Source organism: Thamnophis sirtalis, unplaced genomic scaffold (genome assembly GCF_051295495.1).
Source record: "Thamnophis sirtalis isolate CommonGarterSnake01/CBP01778 unplaced genomic scaffold, rThaSir2_p1.2 scaffold_4, whole genome shotgun sequence".
Classification (NCBI taxonomy): Eukaryota; Metazoa; Chordata; class Lepidosauria; order Squamata; family Natricidae; genus Thamnophis; species Thamnophis sirtalis.
In genome coordinates this window covers 115,689,159-115,710,982 of record NW_028261384.1, presented here as the reverse complement: position 1 = coordinate 115,710,982, position 21,824 = coordinate 115,689,159, and the positions used below count along the sequence as shown (strand labels likewise).

General features: G+C 42.2%; 2 protein-coding genes across 3 annotated transcripts; one reads left to right on the top strand and one right to left on the bottom strand.

Moving 5' to 3' along the window:
* The first annotated feature begins 425 nt into the window (after nt 1–425).
* Nucleotides 426–21,619, top strand: TBC1D17 (TBC1 domain family member 17). 2 transcript variants are annotated; one of them, XM_087713815.1, is made up of 17 exons: nt 426–484; nt 938–1,036; nt 1,932–2,006; nt 2,530–2,641; nt 2,824–3,037; nt 4,561–4,672; nt 8,902–9,066; nt 10,488–10,619; nt 11,199–11,302; nt 11,438–11,532; nt 12,958–13,074; nt 14,206–14,306; nt 14,999–15,098; nt 15,355–15,452; nt 18,576–18,692; nt 19,180–19,266; nt 20,501–21,619. In XM_087713815.1, the coding sequence occupies exons 1-17, from the start codon at nt 464–466 to the stop codon at nt 20,711–20,713; spliced, it is 1,962 nt and encodes a 653-aa protein (XP_087569941.1). In that variant the 5' UTR covers nt 426–463; the 3' UTR covers nt 20,714–21,619. The 2 variants fall into 2 exon arrangements, with proteins under 2 accessions (XP_087569941.1, XP_087569940.1); XM_087713814.1 differs by having other exon boundaries at nt 10,485–10,619.
* LOC148046300 (uncharacterized) lies at nt 5,722–6,623 on the bottom strand. Its single transcript, XM_087712173.1, is given in 2 exon segments — nt 5,722–6,143; nt 6,146–6,623. Coding segments are annotated over 2 exon segments (900 nt in total).
* Nucleotides 21,620–21,824: the final 205 nt, after the last annotated feature.

Sequence of the window (21,824 nt, the reverse complement as noted above, 5' to 3'; positions counted from 1 at the left end):
CCCAACCATATTATAATTAATCCTGGACTATATAATTATATAATATATAATTCATCCAGCTTAGTTTCCGAGGCCAAAATCATCCAGATGTTTCCACGTGCCAGCCTCCCTAGTTAAATCATAAAATATGTTTTCTGTTTCATGCCTCATTAAGTTATCCGAATGTGTAAACATTGCTTAACCGGTGCATAATTATTTAACATTACTTGCACACTGGCGAGAATGTCATGTTTAAAGATCTAGTCATTTTGACCTTTCCAAAGATGTCGCCAAAAGCTTCACCTGGGTGTCCAAACAAGACATCCAACCATTCCAGCTTGAGTTTTTTTTTCCCCCGCGCCAGAAACAATGATGGTGGCTTCGCGAAACATTAAAAACAGAGAAAACTGCTCTATGAAAAGGGCGGGGTCGATCGGAGCAGGAAATGACGTATTTGTTTTTCAGGAAGTAGCTGTCAGGCAGAATGGAGTTAGGGGGCTGCAGGGTAAGAGAGGCCTTTTATCCTCCAGGGTGATCCTCCTTGGGCTCCCTAGAGCAAAAATGGGCTCTCAAAGGAAAGAGGGTTGAGGGTTTTTTCCCCAGCATGAGCCGAAAATGATTTCCCGGGAGCCGACGGCCGGCTGTGTCATTCCGTATGGAAACTGGTTTGGCAGAAATGGGGAAATGTGCTTTCTTCCGCCCTGGAACTTACAGGGAGACGTACATTGAAAATCCTCCTCCTGGTAGTATGTAGAAGTTGGTTACCAGCGTTATGGTTATGTAAAATGGGTTTCTTTCCCCTTTTATTTTGGACTTGTTTGGAGGCTTTGACAATAAACCTTTAAAGAAGTTTGGATCTTGTTACTTGAGCTGCACATTGGGGGGTGGGGGAACTGGAGGAGTGGGATACTGGTCCTTTTCTTGCTCCTTCCATTTCTTTTCTTCTGACTTTTTTCAGATTGCTTTTGAGAAAGATGGGGTCTATTTACACACCAGTGCAAAGCGGCATCCTGACCAGGATTCCCTCATACCTGGAGTTATCCGCATCATTGAGAAGGTGGGTCAAGATAGATTGCCCATTGGGTTGTAAAACTGAAGCAGGAGGCTATGTGGTCGTGGTGAGAAAATCTGGGTGTTGGAGTATTGTATTGGTTACATTTTTTTGGGGGGTGGGAATCCTGTTCAGTCTTATTTACCATTAAATGAATGAGCCAAACAGGCTCAAGATTTTTTCCCCCTCTCTTGCTTTTTGGATGCTGGAGGAAGAATTTGAGGTTTTTGTAGCTTTGCAATATTGTCTAATTGTGACATTATGGTTAAAGGTAATTAGCATTAATTTGAACAAAACTGGTCAGATTAGCAGAAGCTTTGTATTTGAGTCCAAGAGTTTCAACAGTTTGTTCATAATACAAGTTGTCCTCATTAAATGACCAAGTTGGGACTGGCAACTCGGCCGTTAAGCAAAGTGTTACTTAAGCTAAGTAAACATTGCAATGTTTATGATCTTACTTCAGTTTTCCTTTGCTTTGCAGAGCTGAGAAAGCTGTAAATGTGTGGTCTGGTTGTAAAGTTACTTTTTTATCACTATTGTAATTGCAATAACTAAATGAGGCAGTTGTTAAATGAGAACTATCTGTATGCTATCTTAATGCATGTGCACAAGTAGTAGTTTATGTGGTACATAAACATTTTAAATATTTCAGAAGAAATTTTAAGTTTCCCATAATTTATGATTTAAGAAGTGCACATCAAAAAGCATTAGGCAGGTTGTTATGATATTTTAGATAACAAAGTGGGGAATGAGTAGTATTTCATCAGCTGCTTTTCAAGAAGGAAACATGTGAAATTCAGTACTCATTTGATCACTTAAATTGCAAAATTTAAAAACCATTTCTTGGGATGAGGGATTTTGTTGGAATATTTTATTGTAATGTTGCTTCCTTTTTATTCAGGGTTCAGATACTTTACTACAATGGACCCCTGTGGACGACTCTTCAGATACTGCTCAAATCATGTACACTAAAAAGGTAAGGCTTTCTGCTGATTTAATCATCAACCTATATGTATTAAATTCTTGGTATATTTGCTCTCTATATTTTGGCAGAAGCAAAAAATACATTTCTTTAGATTAGTAGTTTTCTTGCTTAATCAAGTTTCTTGTTCTTTGCAGAGTAATATCCTTGTAGTTTATATACAAGTTTAAAAAAACCTTCAGTCTCTTGAAGAAAATAGTTACAAGAATAAAGAACAATGCTAGAGTTTCAATTGTACATGTCTTAAATTCTCCTAGTATTATTGTACAGGTAGTCCTTGAGTTATGACTGTAACGGAGCCTGCCCATCATGGTTGTAACTTGTGAGAGTTGTAAAATGGGTCAGTCACACAAAATTCATGATTTTACAACCTTTTTCCAGCAGTCATTAAGCAAATCAATAGTTTGCTATGGATGCAATTTGGAACAGGATCTAAAGGAGCATTGCCTTAAAGACACTATGAGGAATGTATTTAAAAACATTGAAATGTCTTCTAATCTTGTTTTCTCTTTACTAGGATACCATTGGCTCCCAAGCTGAGGAAGAACATTTTGATCCAGGATATGAACCAGATTGGGCCGTAATCAGTACAGTGGGGACAAGGTCTCGGGTTCAGGAGGAAACAGCTGGTGAATTGAAAGAGGAAGCACTAGTTTCCTTTTATGAATATCAGTATTGTATATTTAGGTTTACTGATGAAGTTGCAATAAGGAATGGAACATGGGGATGAGAAAAAGAGAGTAGCTAGAAATTGTGGGGTTTTGTTTCCTTTGCCTTTGTTACTATGCTTTTCCTGTGTTTCCCCTACCAGTTTCTGGGTCAAAATCTCCAGTCCCTCGTGGTCAGTGGGCCTTCTCTCTCAGCTTGTCTGAGCTGAAATCCATCCGTAAGAGTAAACCAGGCCTCGGCTGGTCGTACCTCATCTTCATCACCAAAGAAGGCATTTCCATTCAAGCTCTGCATTTCCACCGTGGAGGCACGAAGGCCCTTCTCAAAGCTCTTTGCAAATATGTTATATTAGCCACGTGAGTGAGATTACATCACAACCTCTGTTACATTAAAGAAATAAGATGCAGTCATTCCATCTAGTTTAAACTTGTTGCGTGGAATAGGGGAATATTTTCTACTGTTCTCTTCTGAAAGCGAATTTTGAAAGCCTTTGTTAGATATTCCAAGGCTGTAGATTAATTTAGGAAGTGAGGGGGAAAAATATCCAGGAGGAAAGCAGTAGTAAATCATCTTTACATTGTTAGCAAGGAAATTATTTGAATTTGTCCCTGAAGTTACTGGGAGTCAAGGTCGACATTATTCTTTGTCTCATTAGATGCTTTGAGCAAATTGCTGGCTAGGTTTCAAGTAAGGCCCAGATATCTAGCAACAGCAAGAGAAATCTGATTAACCTGGTTTGTTCGAGATTTCTTTTAGTTATCTGATGGGCATCATTAAGTTGCCATGTTTTGGTGACTATGCTTTCTTCACAATTGAATAAGAAGTAGTCTTAGATTGTACAGACCATTCAATGTAGCTCCGGATCAGTAGAGAAGATAGCATGCTACACACTTTATGGAATTTTTAACAAGAAAAATGCAGTTTCTAAGCATCTAATTACATAAAGTTTTGTTCCTGCGTTTAAACTAACGTGACCTTGCTCTATAGTATTTAAGGGTAATAGTAAAGCAAAAGTAATTTCTCCAATGTGCTAGTTCTCTTTGTGGTTGCAAAGAGCAGTTAAAATATAGGAATCTCCAGCTGTAGTTAGAAGCAGAATAGTTCCAGAAGGACTTTATACTATATTATGGACACAACAGTGGTTAGAAGAAAAGATTTGGAATATTTGTTTGACAGTATGCACAGAAACGGAAAGATGCACCAATCGCAAAACTGAAGAATGGATGGAAAAATGATGGTGCTTGCAGAGAGGGCAAAACTGACTATTTTAATAAACATATTCAGTGTTGTTCCTACCTGGAAACTGCATCTAGAGTTTGTGCTCGAGACAGAAAAAGAAAGAACTCTTGGTGCCAGTTAATATAGTTCGTTTTTATAGAAATGGCCTGTTAAGTTGGTAAAGTAAAAAGTTGAGACTGTAATTCTATACTGCATAGGTAGCCCTCGACTTACAACAGTTCATTTAGTGACCATTCAAAATTAGCACAGCACTGAAAAAAGTGATTTATGTCCATTTTTCACACTTACAACCTTTCTAGCATCCCTATGATTGTGTGATCGAGAACTCATTTAACAAATGTCTCATTTAACAACAGAAAATTTGGGTTCAATTGTAATAATAAGTCGAGGTCTACCTATACTTTCCTGTACTGTAAAAAGTTGGAAGTCAATGTTTTCATTTTCCTTTGCCCTACAGCTTTCTTTCCTTTTTCTTCCAAATTTTCCTGTCATCTTTATTTTCATCTTTGTTTCTATATTATGATGATTTTAATTGTTGTAAACAATAAAAAATGTGCCCTACAATTTATCGCGGTGTTGAAACCCTCTTCCATTTTTTTAAAAAAATCATTTTTATTTCCTTTTGTTTTCTTTCTTATAGCTCCCCCAAAGATTCTCGGCTCTACCTGGTTTATACACATGACTCAGATGCCCTTTCTCATTCCTTTGATGAGCTTCAACTGTTTGATGACAGTTCATCAAATCTAGTATCGGTAAGACTGTTTTCTGAAGTGCAGATATCTTAAAGTTGCCCAGGTTGAGAAACACTTGGGTTAGAATGATAAGCCAGCAAGTGAGAATCCAGAATTGGGTCTTTGATCTTTTGAAAACTCAAGTAGACTGGATATTTTTATTCGTACTATGCTTTTCAACCCCTGCATCCAAAAATGGTATATAACAAGAATATCTACAAAGATTTCACAGAACTAGAAATTATATATAGAACATAGAACATCATCAGAATTGAAAGTCTTCTAGTTCAACCCCCTCTTCAAACAGATCTATACCAGTGTTGGGGCATTCACAACTTCTGGAGGCAAGCTGTTCCACTGATTAATTGTTCTAACTGTCAGGAAATTTCTCCTCAGTTCTAAGTTGCTTCTCTCCTTGATTAGTTTCCACCCTTTGCTTCTTGTTCTGCCCCCAGGTGCCTTGGAGAATAGTTTGACTCCCTCTTCTTTGTGGCAACCCCTGAGATATTGGAACACTGCTATCATGTCTCCCCTAGTCCTTCTTTTCATTAAACTAGACATAACCAGTTCCTGCAACCGTTGTTCATATGTTTTAGTCTCCAGTCCCCTAATCATCTTTGTTGCTCTTCTCTGCACTCTTTCTAGAGTCTCCACATCTTTTCTACATCATGGCGATCAAAACTAAATGCAGTATTCCAAGGCATTATAAAGTGGTATTAATACTTCACGTGATCTTGATTCCATCCCTCTGTTTATGCAGCCTAGAACTGTTTTGGCTTTTTTGGCAGCTGCTGCACACTGCTGGCTCATATTTAAATGGTTGTCCACTAGGACTCCAATATCCTTCTCACAGTTACTACTATTGTATTTTTTGTTGTTGTTGTTTATTGGATTTATATGCCACCCTTCTCCCGAAGGACTCAAGGCGGCATACAACATAAAAAAACCTCACATATTACAAAAGTTAAAAAGAAAATTAAATAAAGTATCAAAACAAACCCAATTAATATTAACAACAAAAATTTAAAAATTAGATTAAAATTAACAATTAATCATTTATTTTATTTTGTTCAGGCCAGGCCGGCTTGCTGGAGAAGCCAACTTTTTAGGGCGCGTCGGAAGGACCGGAGGTCGGGGATTATGCGAAGCTCCGGGGGCAGCTCATTCCAGAGGGAAGGCGCTCCCACAGAGAAGGCTCTCCCCCTGGGGGTCGCTAGCCGACACTGTCTGGCCGACGGCACCCTGAGGAGGCCAACTCTGTGGGATCGCACTGGACGGTGGGTGGCTACCGGTGGCAGTAGGTGGTCTCGCAGGTACCCTGGGCCTAAGCCATGGAGAGCTTTAAAGGTCATAATTAACACCTTGAATCGCACCCAGAAAACAACGGGCAACCAGTGCAGGCCACCTAAAAGGGGTGTAACATGGGAGCACCTAGGTATCCCCATGACAACCCGCGCAACCGCATTCTGGACCAGCTGAAGCCTCTGGGTGCTTTCAAGGGCAGCCCCATGTAGAGAGTGTTACAGTAGTCCAGGCGAGAAAGGACGAGGGCATGAATAGCTGTGCACAGGTCATCCTGATCCAGGAAGGGACGCAACTTGCATACCAGGCGAACCTGGTAAAAAGCCCCCCTAGTCACGGCCATCAGGTATTCTTCTAAACTAAGCCGCGTATCCAGGAGGACTCCCAGATTGTGGGCCCTCTCTGAGGGGGCTAAAATTTCTCCCCCTATCATCAAAGTTAATACAAGATGCACAAATCGGGATGACGGGAACCACAGCCACTCAGTCTTGGAGGGATTGAGCTTGAGCCTCTTTGTCCCCATCCAGATCTGTACAGCATCCAAGCATTGGAACATCACGTCGAGGGCATTGTTTGGGTGGTTAGGGGTAGAGATGAAAAGTTGGGTATCATCAGTGTATTGATGATACCGTACCCCAAAACCACGGATGATCTCACTCAGCGGTTTCATATATATGTTGAACAGGAGGGGTGAGAGAACTGACCCCTGGGGCACCCCACAAGTGAGGCGCCTCGGGATCGATCCCTGTCATCCCATCAACACGAACTGCGACCGATTCGACAGGTAGGAGGAGAACCATCGTAAAACGGTGCCCCTCCACTACCAACCCCCTGAGTCATCGCAGTAGGATACCATGGTCGATGGTATTGAAAGCCGCCGAGAGGTGTAATAGGACCAGGACAGAGGAGCAGCCCCTGTCCCGGGCCCGCCAGAGATCATCAACCAATGCGACCAACGCTGTCTCAGTGCTGTACCCAGGTCTGAAACCCGACTGAAACGGATCCAGGTAGGCAGCTTCATCCAGGTACTGGGGAAGCTGACATGCTACCACACTCTCAACAACCTTCGCTACAAAGCAAAGGTTGGAGATCGGATGATAGTTGGCTAAAGAGGCAGGGTACAGGGAAGGCTTCTTAAGGAGGGGCTTCACCACCGCCTCCTTCAAGGCAGTGGGAAAGAACCCCTCTCTCAATGAAGCATTGGTAATTGCCTGGAGCCAGCCTCATGTCACCTCCCGGGAGAGACATGGGTCAGCACACAAGTGGCAGCACCGAGTCTCTATTGAGCAAGGTACCACCTATACTGTACCTGTGCATTTCATTTTTCTTGCCTAAATGAAGAACCTTACTATTTTCACCATTGAATTTCATTTTATTAGATAGTGCCCAATGTTCAAGTTTGTCAAGATCCTTCTGTATCTTAAGCCTGTCTTCTGGAATGTTGGCTATTCCTGCCAGCTTGGTGTCATCTGCAAATTTGATGAGTTCCCCATTTATTCCCTCATCCAAATCATTGATGAAGATGTTGAAGAGTACTGGGCCTAAAACAGAGCCTTGGGGTACTCCACTACATAATTCCCTCCAGGTAGATGCAGTTCCATTGAGGATTACACATTGAGCACGGTCGGTGAGCCAGTTACGAATCCATCTGGTGATGATGCTGTCCAACCCACATTCTTCTACTTTATCTACTAGTAGGTTATGGTCTACCTTATCAAATGCCTTACTGAAGTCCAAGTAAACTATATCGATGGCATTCCTCTGGTCCACTAATTTTGTCACTTTGTCAAATAATGCAATAAGATTAGTCTGGCATGATCTGTTTTTGACAAACCCATGTTGGCTTTTGTCTATTACTTTGTTTACTTCTAGGTGTTTGCTAATTCGTTCCTTGATTATCTTTTCCAGAATTTTTCCTGGTATTGAGGTCAGGCTGATAGGTCTGTAGTTTCCTGGATGTATTTTTTTTCCTTTTTTGAAGATGGGAATCACATCAGCTCTTTTCCAGTCCTCTGGCAGTTCCCTGGTGCTCCAGGATCTCTGAAATATATAGTTCAGTGGTTCTGAGATCTCACCTGCCAATTCCTTCAGAACCCTGGGGTGTAATCCGTCCGGTCCTGATGATTTGAACTTGTCTAGGGTAGGCAGGTGCTCACTTACCATTTTCTTCCCTATTTCAATTTGTGTTCCTAATCTGGTTTTTGTGGTGCTGTTTTTGATAGGTTGGACTGTTTTATCTCTTTGTGTAAAGACAGATGCAAAAAATAAATAGTTCTGTTTTCTCCCTGTTGCTTGTCACCTTCTTGCCACTTTCTTCCAGCAATGGACCAGCAATAATTGAGTGTGTAAAGCTGCACTATCAGGTTCTGGGCAAACATGATTTGAGTTCAGGTTTCAAGAAGCGGATTATAGACTGATAGTTGAAAAAGAGGTTTAGCTACTTCATCAGCTATTCACACCACTAGCAGCTATTTACACTGGAAGAAAGTAAACTAGATTGGAGAGGGCTGCAATTATATCCTGAGTACTAACTGCAGAGTTTAGGACACGTGCGTACTGTTGGACACTCCTAGACCACAGATGAATTAGGAGCTATGAATAATGGGCAATATGCATTTGATGCAGTGAGGTTTAACCAGTAGTCCTCCCTTAGCGACCCAAAATTGGATTGGCAGCTCTTTTGCCAAGGGGCACTGTTGCTAAGCAAAGCATCATGTGACTGTGACTTAACTATTTTACTTCTACCTTCTCTATTAAATGTGCTTATTGCAGGCCAGTTGTGAAGCACACAAATGGTGATCACATGACTGGTATGCTCACAGTGGTTGTAAATGCTTGTTGGTTGCAAAGCTTTTTTTCTATTTTTGTACTTTGAACGGTTGCTAAATGAGGCAGCAAGTGAGGACTACCTGTAACTATAAACATGTTGTGGTGGTTTTTCCTCCTAGCGATTCCTGCAGGATCCTTATGCTGCCACCTTTGGTGGCTTCTCCAAAGTTACCAATTTCTTCCGTGGGGCTCTGCACCAGGAAGATGGACTCACCCACCATTCCCTTGGTGATTCAGCGGCTGCCAATGTGGAGGAAGAGACAGGCTTTGAAGTCATCACCTGTGTGAGTGTTGAAATAGGCAATTTTGAAGGCTGGCAGAGATGGCAACCAGTCCAAGTGGGAAGAGGTGTTTTTCAGGCTCAAGAAATGGCTGGTTATACCTTCTGCCACCCATTTTCTCCAACTGTCGTAGAGTTACTGAAGATGCGGTCATATTGTGAGGGGGGCTTGTAGAAATGTAACAAGTAGGACACTGTAGAAGGAGAAGATTTCAAGCGAACTCTTTGAAGGAAATCCTTCTCCCTTGATCAAAGAGCAGCCAGCCAGTCTTTAAACATAGAAGCTTAAATGGACCAATGTTAGTCTTAGAACAAATCTGGCGAAATGATATGTAGGAGGAGTGGCAGCTACTTCATTAGCGTGGCTTGTACTGCCTTTTCATGTTTAAACACGCATCTGTCAGTTTCATATATTTGTGTATCTGGTCTTCCCATCAGTAAAGTGACTACACAAATGATTCACGAGGACTAAAAAAAAACTTCAGCCCCAGTGTGAAACTGCTGTAGTAGTAGCTGACGTCCAAGGTATCTTGACATTTTTTATGGGAACTTATTGGAGATTCCAAGTCACAAAGTTTTGTAGGACTGAGGATCTGATTCAGCTTCTGAGTGATAAACCTTAACTTACAGATTTCTTCCAGCAAAAATGGCAGCTGTGGTTGATCTTAAGAGGATTTTAAACCTTACATTTGTGCTTTCTGAATTTTAACTGAATGATATTTGTTGAGGGTGTTTTAAAAGGGTGTCATACTTGGAACTGGTTTGAAGAGCTAACTATGTTGAATATTAGTTATATTATGCTAATATGTTTATAAGCTTCCTTCAAAAGATTATGCTCTTAAAATTAACTTAAAATGATCTAATAAATGAAGATATAGTGGTACCTCGTTTCTCTACTCCTTTGAAACGCATCGAATTTGGTACTCAATGCATTTTGACACGAACATTTTGTTCCGGTGCTTATCATTTGTTTTGTACTCGTGCAAGCTAGAACTTGTCGGTGTCAGCTGTCTTGTGAGTCACAACCCTTTCCAACTGAAACAAAGGATCACATGTTAATTTTGTGGTTTGTTGGGAACTTGTTGTTTTTAGTATTTGTTGCACCTCTTGGAACCAGTTAATGATGAGTACTGAGGTAACCACCACAGTAGTTAACAGATTCACAACATAATTTCTCCTTTGTTTGCTAGATCTACTGCAAAGAAACTGGGAAGTTGCTTCTAGAACTTTTCAGTGTGAAAAGAATTTGCAATATGTAGGCACATTTGACTATTGGAAGAATTCTTTAGGCTCTTCAGCTTCACAATGTCCCTCTAATTCAAAAGAAGGAAAGTTTTTATCATTGTCCTTTCTTCCTCCTTCCCTCTTAAGGAACTTTTCTTTTTTAGATACAATTGATATTTTAGCTTACTTTGTTCTTAGCAGCAGGCACAACTAGGAGAACGGCCCTCTGTTCAAAGGGAGACCCCAGTTTCGGAGCAGGAATGGGAACAGCATCTGGATCCCGATGGACGTGTACTGGATCCCATTGGATTGAGGAAGAGGATCTTTGCTGGGGTGAGATTTGTGGGGCGGAGGGCAGCTGGACCAGCACATGCCTTGTGTTTACGGGATAGAAAACAAGAGGAAATTATTATGGCTGTTTATTGGAATGTCCATGTGAATTGGACATTCGATAATACGATATTGGATAGTCCTCAACTTTTTTATGATGGTCGTAAAATGAATCTGATGGTTGTGAAGTGAGCACTGTTGTATAGAAAACCCGTTGTCCATATTTGGCCTTACTTTGCCGGAAACATAAAAGTAAATGCCAGTTTCTGGCAAAAAACAACAACAACCCCCAAATCCCTTCACAAATCCTGGTCATGTGACTGCAGGACAATGCAAACAGCCGTAAATGCAGGCTGGTTGCCAGGGCTTAAAATGTGATTATGTGACTTGCAAGGGCTGCCAGGCTGTCTGAACTTTGAATTGGGGGGTCTGTCATAACATCAAACAGTTATAAGTTGAGGTCCACCTATAACTGTGTTTCCTACCACAGATTTAAGCCCTGGAATTGAAGCAAGGTAGGTGCTTTGTTCTATAATAACTTGCTTCCTTTCTTTGAACTATTTATGTATTTGTCCCTTTCAGGGACTCAGCATGTCATTACGTAAGGAAGTGTGGAAGTACCTTTTGAGCTATTATTCCTGGGGCAACAGCAACGAAGAGAACAAGGCGCAAGTGAGACGGAAAACGTAAGCCTAATTCTTCATCAGGGAGTGGCCCGTTCGAAGGGGAGCTAGTCCTGGGGCTTGGCAAGGACTGTTGGGTCTGCAGAGGGGACCTGAGTCAGAGCCTTTTTCCATTCCATTCTTCTACCTTCTCCTCAGAGATGAATACTTCCGCATGAAGTTACAGTGGAAGTCGGTCAGCGAAGAACAGGAACTGCGGAACTCTTTACTGCGGGGTTATCGCAGCCTTATTGGTTGGTATAAATTCTACTTGTTGGTTTTGAGCAGAGGTGGGTTCCTACCAGTTTGGACCAGTTTGGCCAAATAGATAGGAACTCGGCTCGCCACACCCTTGAACCGATTCTCTTGTTCTTTTGCTTCTGTGCATGCACAGAAACGTTTTTTTTAGTACTGCGCAGGCGTCCGTAGCATGTATCAAGCGCGCGCACAGCATATCCCTGAGCAAACAGGCAGTAGCAACAGCCGGAACCCACCCCTGGTTTTGAGGTTTACTCTCATTCTGTAACAGCACCTGGCTGATTTGTTTTTGCCCATTTTTTTTTTGCCAATGGCTGGATTCACAACTCCTGGAATTCTTAGCCATGCTGAGCTACTGCCACCCTCCTATTACAGCCATATGCTTCTAAAGACAATCCTTTCTTCCTTTATTGTTTCCCAGTATCTAATATTGCAAACCATGCCTCCCCTTTTAATGTGGAGGTTCCTCCCATTATCTGCTCTGGTTAATAGTTAATAATCAGTGCACAGAAGACAGAATCTTTTAAAGCTTTCCCAGACAGCAGCCATCACCACTACTTCCGACAGTACATTGTATGAATTAATTATGCATTATATAAATAAGTGCTCTCTTGAATGTGACCTGAATCTGTTGCCAATCAGATTCAGTGAGCGATTTCCAAGTTTTTATATGCTTCATCAGCAGCCCGCAACCTTTTGGGCACCAGGTACTGGTTCCGTGGAGAGAGCTTTTTCCACGATCTGGAAGGGGCTTGGTTTCGTTTGCTGCATACACCCCGTGGATGGAGCTTAGCTTGTTTGCACGGCCCTGTTTCTGACATGCCTTGGACCCGTGCCAGTCCATGGACCTGTGTTAGAGGATCCTTGTGCTACATTATAGCACTTACTTATATGCCGCTCCATAGTGCTTTGCAATACTCTCTTAAGTGGTTACAGAATCAGCATATTGCCCCAATAATCTGGGTCTTCGTTTTACCAACTTTGGAAAGATGGAAGGTTGAGTCAATCTTGAGCTGGTCAGGATTGAACTCTTGGCAGTGAGCAGAGTCAGCCTACATAATGGCATTCTAACCTTTGTGCCACCATGGCTCACTATAAGACAATGAGTCTCTATTTCTGTTTTCTCAGCACCCTCATTCACAAGATGATTGATTATTGATTTCTATTGAATCCCTCCAGGGAGTGCTTGTCCTAATGTTTTGGAACACCCCTTTTCTCATCTAAATTGTCTAAGCTGTGCGTATGACGATTTATTCTTTCCTTGGGATACAATTCCTCCTCTTTTCCTTGTTGTTTTACTTTCCTGATTTAGTTTGCCCTTTTTTAAAAAATGAATTCCTTCCCTAAGTCATCCGTCTGAATGTCCCTTGCAAGGGGGCAGTACAGGTGAGTTTTAGAAGCTTGTATTTGTGCCTTTGCAGAAAGAGATGTCAGCCGCACAGATAGAAACAACAAATTCTATGAGGGCAGTGAGAATCCAGGACTGGTACTCTTGAATGATGTGCTGATGACATACTGCATGTACAACTTTGATCTAGGTGAGTTCCAAGGAAGGACACCAGTCCAAATCGTCATGGCTTAAGAGGGGGCTCTTAGAACCGTGGAAAACTGATGCCAGAAAAACACTAAATGGTCCATCATTGATTTATTTTTATTTGTAGTCATGTTTTACTTCTATTTATTTTATTTATCTTTATTTTTGTCAGATGATAGACGTGTGTTTATCCCAAGCATGTTTAAATTCAGTTACTGATGATTGACCTACTACCTCGGCCGAAAGTTGGTTGCAAGCTTCTACTACTCTTTCTATAAAGTAATACTTTCTACCATTACTTTTGAACATCCCTCCTGTCTGTTTGAGGTCATGCCCCCGTGTTCTTGATTTTTGCTTCATATTGAAACTATTGCCTTCTTGTTAGCGGACAAAGATAGAAGGAGGCAGAAGAATTGGTAGAAAGGAATAGATACAATGTAATGATGTGCAGCTACTGTAACGGTAGGTTCCCCTCGGACATATGTGCTAGTCGTTCCCAACTCTAGGGGGCGGTGCTCATCTCTGTTTCAAAGCTGAAGAACCAGCACTGTCTGAAGACGTCTCTGTGGCCATGTGGCCAGCATGACTAAACACCGTAGGTGCATGGAACACTGTTACCTTCCCACCAAAGGTGGCTCTTATTTTTCTACTTGCATTTTTTATGTGCTTTCGAACTGCTAGGTTGGCAGAAGCTGGGATAAGTAATGGGAGCTCTCCGCGTTATGCGGCACTACGGATTTGAACCGCTGAATTGCCGACCTGATCGACAAGCTCAGTGTCTTACTCACTGAGCCACATGGATGTAAAAAGAGTGCTTCAGAGGGAATATGAGCATCTTATTATAACTGTCAGTGTTTCTGTAAACAAGGCACAAACCTGGGAAGCTGAGGCAACAGCCATGTGGCTTAGGACATGATTAAATTAGTGAGGCACTGCCAAGACTATGTGTCTTTGTGTTCATCACTGTCTTCTCAACGTGTTTCCTGGAACCGCCTGAGCCCAGGAAAAGGTGCATGTTCTTTTAAAGAGTCATCACAGAAAAGACCAAGCAGTAACTTGAAGCTTGAAAAAAAAAATCACCTCGAATTAAGAAATTAACAGTCTCATTCATTATTTCTTTTGCTTGCCTGAACAGGGTATGTACAAGGAATGAGTGATCTGCTGTCCCCCATTCTCTATATCACCCAGAATGAAGTCGACGCCTTCTGGTGCTTCTGTGGTTTTATGGAACTGGTGGTGAGTATGCTGTCTGGGTCAAAATTACGGTTACTCTTTGTAACCGTAATTAATTAATTAATATATCCTCAGCCTCATTTTAAAACATTTCTCAAACCAAGTTACAGCATGGAATTCAAGGAAGCTGTGGATCTTTGACCTGACTTGCTACTAGTTTCATTTTTTTAAAAAATCATGTGTTTGGATTATAAACTTTTCTTTTGTATTTTAACAAGTGCCTTGAAGACTACTTTTAGGGAAGAGGCTGGCATACAGGTTGTCTTTGGCTTACGACCACAATATCGCCCAAGATTTCCATTGCTAAGTGAGAAATTTATTAAGAGAGTTTTTCGACCTTACTTGCCACAGTTGTTAAGTGAATCACTGCAATTAGTTTAGGAACACAGTTGTTAAGTGAATCTGACTTTGTTTATTTTGCTTGTTAGAAAGTCAGAAAAGATGACCCTACGATTGCAATCATCATAAATATGAATCAGTTGCCAAGTGTCTGAATTCCGACCACGTGGCCATGGAAATGCCGTAGCAATCATATCTGTGCAAAATGGTCATAAATCATATTTTCAGTATTATTGTAACTTTGAACAGTCACTAAAATGAACTGTTGTAAGTCGAGGACTAGTTGTATACATTTACTTAACAATAATTACTTCTCCCCACCGGTTTTTTCATGGTCTTCTGTTTTCTGCTTGCAGCACCACAATTTTGAAGAAAGCCAGGAGTCCATGAAACGCCAGCTTTCCCAGCTCACCTTGCTTCTTAGAGTGCTGGATCCCCCACTCTGTGACTTCCTAGGTACAGGTGTATTACAGGTGTTACAGGTGTAGGGAAGTTAAAAATTAAGGGATTCCACTTCTGTGGAGATGTCTATGTTTTTGTTCTTTAAGAACAAAAAGTCTCATTATTAAGTCTCATTATTCAGGGGCTTTTTTCCTTAATTTGACCTACAAATACTCAAACTTTTTGAACATATTTTACACCAGTGAATACCTATCCACATAATTCCGTCTTTTCTCTTTTGCTTCTGCCCTGTTTTTCCTGGTTCCCAAAGACTCGAAGGAATCTGGCAGCTTATGTTTCTGTTTCCGATGGATCTTGATCTGGTTCAAGAGAGAATTTCCCTTCTCTGAAATTCTACAGCTTTGGGAGGTGAGATTGGGAAAAAAATAATTCTTACTCATGTCAGGAGGGTTAGGGGAGACCTGGGCGATAATTCATTTCCTTTTGGGGACTGGTGGAAGGAGCAGAGAAAATAGACCAGTGAAAAGTAGAGTTTTGGGACTGCATTATGGTGTTGAGGTCTGCGGGAGATTTACAGATGCAAAAAGAGTTAGAAAGACAGACTTGTGGGAATGCTTCCCAGCCATTCCTTCAACAAGTTTAGATTTTCATGTATACCATTCCCAGATGGTATCTCAACATGCAGCTGTCTGTCCTCGTGCTGCAGAGAACCCTTCCTCGGAGGAACGTGATAAGCCGAACCGAATCCCAGATACACATTGCAAGACAGTACAGCAGTGCCTGGATCTGCTCATTTGGAGTCTAAATCTAAGTGCAGAGTGAGCAGTTTTATTGGCAGATGTGGCCTGCATGAAAGTCCTCTTGGTCATTCCTCTCCAATGAGAAATGAGCCCTTTTGAATTAGGCCACTGGATGTAATTATTGCAGGCTAACTCTGCCCATAACAGCAGTTTGATTCTCACCAGGCTCTAGGTCAGTGATGGCGAACCTTTTTTGCCTCAGGTGCCAAAATATGCACTGGCGCTATTGTGTGCGCTCGTGTGCCCATCCCATAATCTAACCCTCCCCTCTGGTGCTGTGCCCCCTGTGCATATGTGTATGACACCACCCGCCCTGCTGCCCCATGCATGCGTGCATGGCTTTCTTGGGGCCTGGGGAGGGTGGAAATGGCCTCCCCTTCTCTTCCGAAGGCCCCCCAGAGGTCAGAAACTGCCTGTTTTCTGATTTTCAGTTTGCGCTTTGGGCCGTTTTTTGCCCTCCAGAGGCTTCAGGAAGCTTCCGGCAGGCGAAAAACAGCCAAAAATCAAGGCCAAAATCAGCTGGCCAGCAGGCGCATGCACCCTGGAGCTGACAGAGCAACGCCTCACATGCACTCAGAAATGGCTCCGCGTGCCACCTGTGTCATACGTGTCATAGGTTCGCCATCTTGGCTCTAGGTTGACTCAGCCTTGCATCCTTCCGAGGTGGGTAAAATGAGGACCCAGATTGTTGAGGGCAAATATGCTAACTCTGTAAACCGCTTAGAGAGGGCTGTAAAGTAGAATTCCCCAAGATTTCTGGCTTTGCTGGCTGGCAGGGATGGGGAGGGGATAGTTCACACAAGTGGCTGGTAAATGTGCACCTGTGCATGCAGCTCCATTTGTGCAAACGGCATCCGTGCATTCGTGCCTGCTGCTCCTGCAAATGAAGCCAATACATTCTTTTGCCTGCTGCTTGTGCAAGTAAGGATGCGCATGTGCACACACCCGTCAGCTGTTTCCACCGCCCAGTTGCAAACCCCTTGGCTGTGGCCACAGGTTGGGGACCCCTGCTGTAAAGCACCATGAAGCGGTATATAAGTGCTATTGCTGTAATTCTTGCAATGTACTATTCTATCATTGGAGAAACAGTGTTTCTCTTCCTATCACCACATATGCATCTGTACTTGGCTTACCGTGTTTTTGGAGTATAAGATGCACAGGAGTATAAGACGCACCAAGATTTTGAAGGGGTAAATTAAAAACAAAAGTTTTTGCACTCTGCAGACCTCCCAAAAATGGCCTGTTTTTCGCAAAAATGGGCCTGTTTTTTTTCCAAAAAAAAAAAGAGGGCATGAATAGCCGTTAGGAGGTTTGTAGGCTGGGAGGGGGGGGGGCAAATGTGAGCAAATTCTGGGGGCTGGGGGGGGGAGACAAAATTGACCAAAGAATGGCCCATTTTTTGCTCATTTCTGCTCTCCCCAGCCCCCAATAGCAATCTGGAAACCTCCTAACTCTGCACGGCCATTTTGGTGAAGGGGGCAAGGTTTTGGGAGGCAAAAATGCTGTATTCAGTATATAAGATACACCTAGATTTTCAGCCTCTTTTTTGAGGGAAAAAAGTGTGCCTTATAGTCCGAAAAATACAGTAGGTCTTTTCCTTTCACCATCACTTCTCTACACTTCTCTAAGTGTAAAGGTAGTTCTCAGGATTATGATGGCAACTGGGATTGAAATGGTTAAGCAATGCAGTCATAAAGCATACTGTCATGTGACTGCATTGCTTAGCAATTGGCAATCTTGGAGCTCATGTGGCTAGAATCCTAGGCAAGCAGGTTGGCAATTAAAGAGTTGCAGTTGGGCACTACAAAATAGGTAGGCTGGTGGAGGAGGCTGCTAATGACTGCAGCTCTGTGATGCTGTAATTGTGATCTGGGTACCTGGCGCCTAGCTTGCGATCACATGACTGCAGGGATGCTGCAATGGCTGCCACTTCATTGACCTAACATAAATTTCCCTCATTCAGTGCCATCGTAGCATTGAACAGTTGCTGAACAAAGGGCGATACCCCAAGGGCTACCTGTATTTCCTACCAGAGCTTCTTCATAAGCCAAAAGGATCCTCAGAACTGATTCTCAGAAGCAGTCATGTCCAGTGGCCCCCTATTTCTGAGTTCCAAGGATCAATGTATATTGGAACTACCTGCTGTAGTAGATCACTCCATAAATACCCCAAGCATCTGCAGGAAATTACTTGATTTGTAAGATTTCTAGGCTGGAGTATTTTAATTGGAGATCTGCATAAAAAATGACCAGGCAGTGATCTGACCATAATAAAGATCCACATTTAGATTGATCTTAGATAGGTCCAACCACTTGATCAGCCTCATTGGGTTGCTGCTGCCATGTGAATGGGGATGATGGTGGAAGAGTTTTGCGGTTTTCATCTTGTGGATTTTTAATGTTGTAAGCTGCCTGGACTCACCTGTGTGAGTGAATTTGAATTCACTCAAATGAATTCGCTTGGTAAACAATAAAATAAAATAACTTAGCAAGGAGAGAACTGTGCAAAGTTCCTGAGGAGTTGAGTAAATAAATTCAGAGTGATTTGGGAAGATCAAATGATAGAACCAGCCAAGCTACATCTAGTTTTTCACCGAACAAGGTTCATCTCAGGGATAGGATGGTCCAGCTGATGGTTGGAAAAGACAGAATATTGTGCTTAATCAGGCAATATGATAAATAATACTGCTAGTTGATACCGGTCTAAATTGTTTTTGTACCTCTCATTCCAGGTGTTATGGACAGAATTGCCTTGCCCCAATTTTCACCTGCTGGTGGGTTGTGCCATTCTGGATGCAGAGAGACAGGCTCTTATGAACTCTGGTTTTGGCTTTAACGAGATTCTCAAGGTGAGGGCCAAGCAGGTGAATGCTTTCTCATACCTCTCACGCATAAAGATAGGTATGTGTTTGAACTCTAAACATGTACCATTCAGAGTTTCACGTTTACAGGAACAAATACTGAATTATGCTTGTGGCTTGCTTCTGAAATGTGAATGGTATATTCTGGGGAACAATTAATATTTTTTTCTGCTCAGATTGTCATTGTGCCCCCTGCTGTTATGCAAAGTTTTTGCTGCTTTGGCTAAGGAGTAATGTATTTATTTCACTATATCTCACTCATTTTTCTAGAAGTTTCTCACTTTGGCTTTTACATCCATAATTCTTACATGTCATTTATAACAGTTCCCCAAACTCAGAATATACGTTCTGGTTTACAGGAAAATACCTTCTTCTGTAACATTTTTCACACCGTCCACTCCATTCCCTTCTGTCTAGTTGAATTTTACATTCATGTTTAGCAGAGTGTGTTCTTTTTGTTTGTGTCTTCCCAAAGCATATTAATGAACTGACCATGAAGATGAGCGTGGAGGACATTTTATGCCGGGCTGAGGCAATCTACAGGCAACTTGTTTCTACTCCAGTGAGTTTTTGCCAACGAGGCATGATGCTTTCCTACTGCAGACTCCTTTCTGTAGTCAATAGTCAAGACATTCTCAAAAAGAGGAATGTGTAAAACGCTGCTGAAATAATGATCCAACTTTCACTGGATTGAAAAAAATGTTCCCCAACTGGATGTCTTAAATACTGGCCCCATATTTCTAGCTAGCATAGCTGTTGGTTTTCACTTTGAGCATTTCCTATGTTTGAGATTCATGCTGAGCAAAATGAAGAACCCCCTGATGTTAATTGGGAGGTTGAAATGGCTAGGTGGAGTGTTGCCCTCCCCAAAACACAAAAGAAGTGCTCCATCTGTCATGTGTAGTTAACGTGTGTGGTTATTAACAATAGTGCTTGCAAGATCTAATTGCAAAATATTGCAAGAAGGAGAATTTCTGTTCAGGGTCTGAATTACGTGGACACTGAGTATCCTCAGTTGCCCTTGTGCTGCTTGAGTGTTTTTTCCAAGTTCTTATAAGCTGGTGATTGTTTGCTTTGTCTGCAAATGGCACATCATCATCATCTTTGTTGTTGTTTATTGCACAGTCAACCAGATGTTCAGACTGTATTTGGCATTTTATCTGCCTTTTATTTGAGTCCTTCCCAAGGATCTGGGATAGGTAGATGTTTAGTACAAATCAAGATGTTATGTATTTAACCCAACACACATAGATAACTTGTGTCTTTGAGTCTATTGACTCCTGGAGCCTTCAGGGACAAATCCCTGTGGTTTTCTTAGCAAGGGTTTTCAGAATTGGTTTTCCATTGCCTTTCTTGGGTTGAAAGAAAGTGACTGACCCAAGATAGGACCAGAAGTCCCAGTCTCCTGGTTTCTAGTCTGATACCCTTAATCTCTGTTTATAGCATCCTGAAGTAATACATAAAAATATACTTCAATCCCTTTTTAGGGCTGCCAAATCTAATGGCGATTACATACATACCTGGTGACTGTGAATGGTGGCTTATGTAGCATTGTATTAATTCATTACGTGCCAGCCTAAAATTTAAGCACACAAAAGGCAGCCTACTTGACCCTTTTATGGGAGAGCCAAGATTTGAAGCTTAGAATTTATACATTTCAAGCAGGGCCTTTGCCACTGAACTTTTTGGGGTATTTATGTGCCGTGGAAGCTGTGTAGGACCTAAGCATACTAGACTAGGGGAGGTCTGATCAGGAAAAAGCTACCTATTAAAGTCTTGGGTTTTCTCTCTGCCAGGATTTACCACGTAACGTCCAGGAGCTGCTGGGCCTCTCCGAGAGCAAATCTCCCACCTCCAGCACTGACACAGCCAGCTCCCCACAGCCACTGTCGCCCAGTCAGGTGCAGGAGATGGACTTGACCGACAGCATCTCCCCAAGCCAGCCGGACAGCAGCATCGAAATCCTGCCTGCGGAGGATGCCCCCACCTCTCAGAGCCTGTCTCCGTGAAAAACTCACACCGCCACAACCATCTTCTTAACACAAGCACTTTAATCAGAGCAGGGGGTGGGCTAGGAGGGAGGCAGGTCAGGGGGCCTTGCAAAGTTATTTTCTTCCTAGAGTTCAAATAGTTGTAGGAATATCAAGTCTCAATCACAGCCAGTGGGCTTAGTGTGCACAGTGTGCCTTTATCCGTAACATAAGGCTTCCTTGAAGAGTCCCAGGTCTTCGCCCGAAGTTGATTTTCGCTTTGGTTTGTATAAAAGGATAGAAAGGAGCAGACTAGTTAGCTGTTGTCCCAGTGATTTGTATTCCAAACCTCCTAATTTCTGTTTTTGCTGCCTGTCTTGCAACATTTTATCTTCCCTTTCCCCCCCCAGTTTTAGATGTTGAGATTCAGTTTTTTTGGCAGCAGCTATTGTTTCTGCCGATTTGAAGCCTCTCCTTGACTTAGAGAATTTAGTTGGGAGATGCCCAAGTTATACGCTAAACAAAAATGCAGGAAAGCTGATTAGAACAGTGGAGAACTGAATATTGCAGAGATATTCTCTCTGGGAAAAACGCAGAATCAGTGATTTCTAGGACTGAGGCTAGAAGGCCCAACTCCTAAGTTATTTAGTATTTTGCCAAGGAATTCCTATTGATATGCTGCCTTGTGCTTCCTTCCCACGGCTGGAGGTTCATCTCATGCCCTGCTTGCTGCTTTCTCTTTAAAACATGATTATAAACTAACTGCAATACATTGAGGAAGGATGTCAGACTTTGTTCTTCAGTGCCTCTCTAATCCAGCAGGCACATGGATCTGAAGCTTTGTGTGCATACGCAGACTATTCTCCTTCCCACCAAACAGTCTTTCTTGGTCCTTATCTTGCTTCCCTCCCCCTTTATAAAACACATTAAAAGTATTATGTCATTCTTTTGAGTGTGCAGCTCTTTGGGGGGGGCGAACATTGCTTGGCCTGAGCTATTTTTCCTGGGTGGGCTGAGACTGGAGAGAGGAGGAATAAAAAGAAAGAGTCTTCAGAGGCCACCCTTTACCAGAATGGTGCAAGGCCTTTCCAGAACAGACAATTATTCTTTCTTATCTTTCTGCGCTGCTCTTTTTAAACCAGTGTGATTA

What these genes read in the sequence shown, in the direction of transcription:
- TBC1D17 (XM_087713814.1), top strand. Translation starts at nt 464, where the DNA reads ATGGAGTTAGGGGGCTGCAGG. An exon ending in AAATATGTTATATTAGCCAC is followed by an intron (nt 3,038 to 4,560) that starts GTGAGTGAGATT and finishes TCTTTCTTATAG; the next exon opens with CTCCCCCAAAGATTCTCGGC. An exon ending in GCTTTAACGAGATTCTCAAG is followed by an intron (nt 18,693 to 19,179) that starts GTGAGGGCCAAG and finishes GTCTTCCCAAAG; the next exon opens with CATATTAATGAACTGACCAT.